Below are 9,088 nucleotides of genomic sequence, written 5' to 3' on the forward strand. Positions count from 1 at the left end.
TACCCAGAAATCACTCTGTTTTGCAGCTAAGTGTCCTGATACTTGCAATGAAAAGCACAATAAGCAATGCTTAGTGAAGGACAATAAGGGGGCCCATTGCGTGTGCCTGCCGGGCTACCAGGAAGATGCTCATGGGAACTGTCAAGAGTAAGAGAAATCATTCCTTTTTTATCTTGCCATAGCTGTAGCTTATATATGGGATAAAGGATAAAAAAGATAGGGCTTACAACATATGTATGGGTTTAGGGTCAGGAAGTTGGTACACTGGCATAAGTTAGTGTAGGCATTTTCCATCCAGCATCATCACCATCATCGTCAGTAATTTTTGAACATTCTTTATATGCTAGGAACCACACTAGGTAATACCTCTCGCACAACAACACTGTCGGGAATGTATTAGTTCCCAATTTTCAGGTGAGGAAAACTGAAGCCCAGAGAATATTATTTGCCCCAGCTCACAGTGCAGCAAATAAGTGGCAGAGCCATGTGGCCTAGGAGCCTGAGGGGATCCCACTTTATGCCGTGCTTGTGGGGTTCAGCTTCACCTGAATTGCTGAATATTCCGGGAGCTTGGGGGATAGAGTATTCCCTCAGTAGCAAATGAGACCTCAGCCTTCCAAAGCTCCGTGGGAGCATAAGGGAGGAAAAAGAAAGAGGAGAAGGAAGAAGGAAGGAGAAAATGAAGGAAAGAAGACATGGGGTTGGGTAGAAACTCTGACATGCTCCCACAGAGGCTCTTTACCATGGTTTCCTATTATGTATTGTATTTTAGGTGTGCATTTGGCTACAGTGGAGTCGACTGTAAAGACCGTGAGTATCAAAGTTTTGCTTTGTTGTTAAGTATCTGAGAAACAAACATTAATCATATTCAAAAATTCTGTCCAATCCCCCAAAGTCTCTGGCTCCCTTCATGAAGAGGGAGAAAATCTGCCTGCAATCACACCTTCCCATGCCTGCTCTTAGGTCACAGGCACCAGGAAATCACAGAGCTCAGCCTGAGAGTAGGCTGGCACATTTGCATGTGTCCTGTGTCGGCCAAGGGCGGCCTAACAGTCTCTTCATTTCCTATATTAACTTAAATATGCATTTTCTCCTACTAGAAAGCATAAAAGACCAGTATATTCCAAAAATGTCTATGGTCGTGGAAGAGCAGAACCAGAAACCAGACATTTAAATTCTCGAATCTTTTTTTGTTTCAAAGCTGTTTAGTAGTTTAAGATGTGTAGTTGCAAGTTCACTTGCTTTGTGTCCTCCCACGCCCCACACCTACCAGGTTGGGACAAAGCTAACAGAGGAGGAGAATGGGTAATAGCAAACCTCCAGACTCTTCCCTCACCCGTTCTATCAGGTGAGGCCAGATACCTGGCTCCTCTGTTAGTGAAAATTGAACTCTAACCTAGTTCCCCCAGCTTATCATCAGGTCGGGAGTGGTGGGCAGGCAAAAGCAGCAGAGGTCAGGAAGGGGTGGGGACCTCGGGTGAGATCCCATCCCCTGCAAGTTCCAGGATGGCCCTGTCACCATGGCCTCCTTTGCATTTATGGTCTTGTCTGACAAGGCTGCCTCTTCGGACTGAGTTCTGAAGACACAGTTGGGGTTGAAGACGGTGGGGAGAGAAGGTTAAAAGAAGTGAGTCACCCACCCAACCTGACCCTGGAGGGGTCAGAGAAGAGAGCTTGTTTGTTCTCACAGACAGGAACCCCTGGGAACACACGTATCTGTGCAGTAGACAGTAGGGCCTGCTTGTGGGAAACTGTTCCTACTCTTCTCTTTTCCCTTTCAGCATATCAGCTGATCCTCACTATCGTGGGCAGCGTGGCTGGCATCCTCCTTCTTGGCATGTTGATTGCGTTGATCTCAATGAGGTATGGAAAGGAAGTGTCTCTGTTTGGGGCACAGCGCCACCGGCATGACATGCTAGTTTTCAAACACACATAACTTTTCCCAGGGCAGGAGAAAGAAAGTAAGGCGAGGCCTCTCTAAAACCATTCACTTGTTTTTCTTACCTTAATTTTCTTATACGCTATATATGATCATTGAAGAAGGTCAGGAAAATAGAGAAATGTATAAAGGAGCAGAATAAAACACCACCCTGAAGCAACATTCCAGGCTTTTCTCTGTCTTTTAAAGTGATATTATATACCTAATTTTGTATTCTATGTGTTTTAAAAAATATTTGTTGAGGTTTATTTTGTTTAACACTATAATGTGACATAGCAACCATTTTCTTATCAAAAATTCCTTTTTAACAGTGTTTAACCCACTGATGTTGTCAAATATCATTTTCATTACATCAGGCCGCTGCCCAGGACCATGTTGCAAATGGTCAAAAAAATCAACCTCAACTGGAGCCCCCTAATTTCAAGTAGAACTGGCTCTGCATGGCCATTTCTCAGCTAGGGTCCTTAAGTGCTCTTTTTAAGAACATTAAGTATTTATACAACAAATACTTAGATACACTCAAGTTTCCTCTGTTAACAGGGAGGGAGAATGCTGTTATCTATTCTATTCTAAATGTGTCAAGTGGGGAACCACTTTGATAAAAACAAACTACTTTTTAAAAATAACATGTAACTCATATCTTATATTTTGACAAAATAGGTATTTCTACACCATATTGTGAAAGGTTAAATAGATTTTAGGTTCCTGAAATATTTTGTTTCTTCCTTTTTAAAAAAATTCCATTTTGATATTAACTTCCCCAGTTGGGACAATTATAAGGACACCAAATTGGGAACTGGGAATGTCTTTCCCTTTTCCAGGAGAGGACGAGAACATTCTGATGGTGGAGCAAGGCTGTCTCTTGCTTTCTTAGGATTAGCTCACTGTCCTGACTCTCCACCTTCCTCCAGGGCTGCTATAGAACCTGTGACCCTGGGACAGCCACACTCTCAGCAACTCCTGCTGCAGGCCCGTGTTTGCTCTTAGCTCTTGGTTCTTGGGAACAACCCAAGAATTATTTCTTGCCCATTTCAAAGGGAAGAAAACTTCTCCTCTGTCACCTCAGACAGGAGTGTTGTCAAAAGGCAGGAATTCTGGGGGGTGGCCGCTTAGCTCAGTTGGTTAGAGCATGGTGCTAATAACACCAAGTTTGCCAGTTCTATCCCCACATGGGAGCTGCACCCTCCTAAAAAAGAATATAAAAAAAAAACGGCAAGAATTCTGTTGTAGTCTGGGCTGGCCATCAGGCTTGCAGAGTAAGGGAGCCTTCCTTTGCAACGTTCCCAGTGTGACGGAGGCCCAATGACTACCGTCCTGGGAGTGCCCTGAAAGCATGATGGATCTAGCTGGTCCCACTCCCTACTCCAGTCTAGGACACTACAGGGGAAGGTCCATGGCCTGCCCTGTGGGACACAAGGAAGAAGAAGGTCATGATCAGAGTTAATTGGGGGCAGATGCCTCCCTCACCTGCAAGAATTTTCACTTGGCTTTCAATGCTTATCCTTGAGAGGCGAGAGTCAAACCTGGGAAACTCCTATTTCTCCTTTTAAGACCTTTATACATTGAGCTTGTTTCATTCAGAGGTGCTTCTATAGACATTGGCTTTGCTCAAATGTAAAATTAGGTCACAAATCATCTTTTCTGTTTGACTTCTATTGTTATTTCCATAAATCATTCAACAGCACACTTGAGAATACAAACATCAATAGCAAAATGTGCGTGGGACCACTGGAATTAGATGGTAATGTTGGATCAGTGTTAGCGTTCTGGTTTTGATGGTTACATGGAACTTATGAGAATACTGTCCTTAAACTTAGAAACTCTACACTGAACGAAGTAATGACATATTACTGGTAATGGGGCATCAGGTCTGCCTTATTCTTACATGGTTCAAAAATGTTAACAATTGGGGAATCTGGACGATGGATGTATCTGGACTCTGTGTGATATTTTTATGGTCACTCACATGTAAATTTGAAAATAGTAGTGGAAATGTAATGGCTGTGTACGTTGTCAGAGGGATAGTGGATGGGGGAAGGGGGGTTGACACAGTGTGAGGGATATCAATGATAAAAGTCTAAGTATTACTTTGTTTTGTGCACATGAAACTAATAAAAAAATAAATTTAATAAATAAATTTAAAAAAAAGAATATTAACATTTGCTTTAAGGACTCTCTGCCATTGTCAGATCCTAATTCCTGTTACTGATTACAGATCAAAGAAACAGAAAGCTACTGAAGAACAGAACCTGATTGAGAATGACTTTCAAAATCTGACACTGCAGCAGCACACGACAGGCTTCGGCAATCCAGGAGCTGACATGAGCGTCTTCCCTAAAGTCAGGACAACCTTCTCCAGAGACCGTCAGTGGCAGAATCCCTATGAGGCCTCCGACCACAGAGGCATGCCCCGTCCTGATTATTAGGTGAGTCACTGGGCTTCTGTTTGGCTTTTCTGAGTGAAATGCCCCAGAGCAGAGTAGGGACCTGGCTATTGTATTTTCTCCAAGCCCCGGCTGCCCCTGCAGGCTTTTTTTTTTTTTTTTTTTTTTTTTTTTTTAATCAAAAGAGAAAGTTCCTAAGCTCTCTGCTATTGTAAATAGCCACCACTAGGTCCCTACCACTGACCATCTATGTGACTTTGGTCATATCACTCAGTTCCTTGGCCATCTATATCCTCAGCTATAAAAAGGGAAAAAAAAAAAAAGGCTTAACTTAGAATCCCTTAAGGTTCTTTGAAAATACAAGCTTCTATGGGTAAGACTCCAGTGGTTGCGTGGGGTTGAGTTATAATTCCCAGGCTGTTGAAGGACTGAGGACACAGGTCAGGCCTGAAGAGGATTTGGATGTACACACGGTTCTGTGGATCCTTTCCAGCCAGCCGTGTGAAGGCAAATCTCCTTTCCTCCCCTCCACCCCACCCCGCCCAGGCTTCAAGACAACCCGATCCATTTCAAAAGACATAAGTCAAGTTAGGCTGGTAATAGCTTATTTCCCATGGAAGGACTGTCAGAGACTAGCTTGTATTCCTCAGATTTGTATTGGACAATCGTAGCTGGCAATTCGCTCAGTGTGATCCAAAGGAAATGCTAAAAGAGAAAAAGCCTGTAAGAGGTGACTCTCTCAGGGAAGAAGAACAAGGGGACTTGTTATGGACGGAAGAAGAGATAGTGAAGGAGGAGAAGCCAGAGGGCCAGAGAAGAGACAGGAAAAAGAAGGCAAGGAGAGAAATAATTTAAAAAATAGTAATAAAAAGGAAAGAAAGGGAGAGACGGGAAAAGAAGGAGGGGTTATGGTGAGGCATACCCGGGAGAGTAGAAACATACAGAGGATGGAGGAGGAGGACACAGGAGGGTGGTAGAGGGGCTGAGGAGGGCAGGCAGGCATAGGCTCTGCGCTCTCCGTGGGTGCATTTCACCCCTGCAGGCTGCTCAGGTGAGCACACTGCCCTTTAAGGATCTTAATGCACTTCGCACATTCTGGGAAAACCTGACTTACTTTTATTCTGAAATCCCATAGTTTTCAAAATAAACTTTCCTTTAGTCATGAAAGTCTAAATGTTCAATGTGTCTACCAAGGTATATACACTATGCACCGTGTTGAGTCAGACACAGAGTCTGGCCGGCAATAGCCAAAAATGACGTCCTGTGGGAGTGCCTCTTGGCTTCACCGAAGGTGAACCTTAACCGACAAACTCTTTAAAAACCTCCTTTCATACTTAACAGTAGCGCCCGTACTTCAAGAAAACCCTTTTGTGGTATAATAAGTGCGGGATTTAGTCAGACAGACCTGGGTTCAAAGCTTTGCCCTTCCTGTTACTAGCTGTGTGATCTCGAACAAGTTATTTGATTTCTCTGGGCTTGTTTTCTTATCTATGAAATGAACAAAATGCATTCTGCGTCATAGGACAAAGATCAAATAAACTAACATATATAAAGGATCTAACACAGGTTCTAATTTGAATAATAGTATTCAAATCATGTCAATTAAAATAATGTTAATAATTTATGAATCTAAATTTTTCTCATCCATTTCTGTTGGAGTACTTTTCTAAGTTTTTCGTTTCCCTCTCTTCTTCTCTTTTTGTCTAGAGTGGTAAAATTTGGAATCATTCATGGCCTTTAATCCAATATACACGCTCTTATTTTGCATGTTTAAGATACTGATGGAGAAGTGAGCAGCAGTGAAGATCTGACCTTTGGTAATTTCCTTCCATGGATCTCTAGCCTCTCTGAATGGAAGCCTGTGAAAGTTTGCAATGAATACAGCTTGTTTGCTAACTAAGTACCTGTGAAATTAAATGCACTTATTAGCACCTGTACGACAGTTGATTTTCTCAATGGTTAGGAATTTTTGTTTTTGTTTTGTTTTTTCTGGTGGGGCAACAGTCACCATTTCTAATCTAGAGGAAAGCTCCCCAAGATTGCTCACGCTTGGGAGAACGTCGCTGTTGAGTTGATAGCCTACAGATCAGTGACCTCATCCTGGGAGGCCCTTACACATCAGCTGTGGAGGTCCTAAGAGATGGGAAGAGATCCCATCTTTTCAGGTTCTCCTATCCCTCAATTGTAGGGATTTGATTGACCTTGAACTGCCAGGAGATTGTGACTGGGCCTCACACCAAAAAGAGAGAAAAAGGACATGTCTGTCAGCTTCTTCAGGAGGAGTGACTGAGAATACAGGATCTTTTTTATGTTAATTAGAATGCCTGGACAAAAATGTCCACCATGGGGTGCATTCCAGAGTTTTTGAAATGCCAATGGGTGGGAGAAAAAACATGACCAGGAGGAAAAGAGGCAGAAGGAAGCTGGACTGGAAGATGAGTAAGGGAGAAGGTCACAGATACCCTCTCGATGAGCAAATGGGCACATCCTCGAACTCATGCCCTACACAAGACTCAGAGCCTAGGAAGAGGTGCGAAGAAAAAAACCCCAAAGCAAGAGCTTGAAGGCACTTTGCAATTGCAGACATTCTGTCCGGCTGATGGTGGGAGACGGAGCTCGTGCTCTGGATCCAGACATCCAGCCTGGTGATGCAGATTCCAGAAGTACTTCACCAAGGCCTCAAACTTCTCCCATGACAGAGGCTTAGCTATGGCCACCAGTACATGCACACCCAGGAATGGGGGAGTCACATCCAACACAGGCTTTAATGTTAACGGTATCCTTGTTTATGTCTAATGTCTGGCCCCCTTGCAAGTTATTTTTATTTATTGTTAATATTATTTGTTCTTTACTGTTAACGGTGAAAGGTAACAAATAAAGCATCTTTGGTAGAAGGTGTCCTTCCTTGTGTTCAGGGCTTTTGGTGACGTACAAAGCAGTAAGTTTCACTTTCAATAGCAACCATGATACACGGCAAACTGGAGAACCCTGGAAAAATGGAGCTGGAGCATATGATCAGACCATACCTATAGCTTTTGGACTTTACTGTTAGGCCAGTCTGAGCACAAGGCTCAACTCAGAGATATTGCCTGTACCACCCCCGCAATAAAGCGAGTCATAATCTTTTTACTGGCAGAGGGTATTGCCATCAGATGTAAAAAACGCAACATCTGTGAAGTGCAATAAAGTGAAGCAAAGTAAAACGAGGTAAGCCTATAGTTGTTTCTGCTTTTGCAGCTGAAAGCATCCTCACTCATTCCACTTGTGTTTACTCTTGCCGTCTCAAGGCTAGGTGATGAATGGAATAAAAAACACACTCTTATGAGCCATTAATTCCCACAGTGGGAACATTAGCCATCAACAAATCAGTTAATAGCAGCAGAATAAATGTGGACATAACTTAATATTGTCTGACCACTGTGACTTATCATTACAGACTTTATTTCTAACCTGCATGTTACTGCCTTTACATTTGAAGACGGTGCTGGATTCAGTGTTAGAAGTAGGCTATTTGAGCCCCTTTTCTAAAGAGTCCCATCTCCCTGGCACCCCTCTGCACGAGAGCATGCCAGCTTCCATTGCTTCTCAAAGGCCCTGGGCCATACAAACTCTAGGTTTCATGGACCAGAGTACATCATTTCTTCAGAGATTTTCACTGCTATTGTTTAAGTACAAATAATGCTCTAAATATGTATATAGGTAATGTTTATGAAAATGGCTTTGCATTCAAAGTTGCTTTTGATTCTTATATAATATGGCCTATAATTCATTTTTGTTCCTGCTCACTGGGACCTTTGCACAGGTTTGCTAATAGGTTGTCCTGAAACATTGGAGGATAGTCAGAATGAATTTTCTAAGATGCAAATCTGATCATGATGCTTCCTCGCTTAAGGCTGTCAAGAGTTTTCTACTGAGAGAATAAAGCTCATAGAATGAAGCCAGACTTCTTGTGACTTCTCTGGCTGTTGCCACCAACTGCTCCCATTTTGTCTCAGACATCCCCCACCAAGTGCACTAACACTCCAGCCACACCTGCTGCCCCCTAAACATCCCACCTCTTCAGTGTGCCATTCTTTGCTCATGCCGTTCCCTACACTTGGAATGTTCCTTTCCTTCAACTGCCCAGTAATTACCTTCATCTGTCTCCATCAGCTAAACCATCATCTCCTCTGACCAGCTTCTCCTCATCCTCTCCTCCCCGCAGCACTCTCGAGTAGAAGTATCTCCTCCTTCATGTCCCGGCTGGGTCCCGTAACCAGTTCTCCCAGGGGAGAGGTTGTGCACAGTCGGTCTGTGTTTTCTTTTCACCCAGTAAAGACCTGGCATAGAATGAGTATTAAAGATTTGTGAAACAAGAGTATACAACAGGACCCTTCCAGCTCAATCTTGAGTATTTTCCTTATCTTGATTGTGACGATTTCATAGGTAGGTCAAAACTTGTCAAACTGTACACGTCATATATGTACACTTTATTGTACATCAATAATACCTCAGTGCGCTATTGTGATTTATAAAAAATATATATTTGGTAACTCAGATGACTAAAATATATTTCACATATATGTTTGATCTTGTCCACAATTCCTGGCTCACAACTCCTGGAACTATTGGAATTTCTTAAGTGTTGAGAGTGAAAAAGTGTCTTCTGTTAAGTTAATGAGGTGACTTTTGGGAAACACCTAAGGATGGGAGTTGCCAGTGGAACCAACCCTGTGATTGGAGGGTTGGAACTTTCAGTCCCACCCCTGACCTTGGGGATGGGGCA

At 43.0% G+C, this 9,088-nt stretch overlaps 1 protein-coding gene across 2 annotated transcripts in view; it reads left to right on the forward strand.

Annotated features, from left to right (window-relative positions):
* The window catches only part of MUC13 (mucin 13, cell surface associated), a 30,048-nt gene extending 21,375 nt beyond the window's left edge, over window positions 1–8,673 (forward strand). The window contains exons 8-12 of one of the 2 annotated variants that reach the window (XM_074330635.1): window positions 27–147; window positions 773–810; window positions 1,782–1,863; window positions 4,155–4,365; window positions 6,099–8,673. In XM_074330635.1, coding sequence (XP_074186736.1) covers window positions 27–147; window positions 773–810; window positions 1,782–1,863; window positions 4,155–4,365 — 452 coding nt within the window. In that variant the 3' untranslated portion in view covers window positions 6,099–8,673. Of the gene's footprint in view, window positions 1–26; window positions 148–772; window positions 811–1,781; window positions 1,864–4,154; window positions 4,366–6,030 lie in introns of both variants that reach the window. The other variant, XM_074330629.1, reaches the window with a different exon arrangement.
* The last annotated feature ends 415 nt before the right edge of the window (window positions 8,674–9,088 follow it).

The sequence above is a fragment of the Rhinolophus sinicus genome, linkage group LG01 (genome assembly GCF_036562045.2).
Source record: "Rhinolophus sinicus isolate RSC01 linkage group LG01, ASM3656204v1, whole genome shotgun sequence".
NCBI lineage: Eukaryota > Metazoa > Chordata > Mammalia > Chiroptera > Rhinolophidae > Rhinolophus > Rhinolophus sinicus.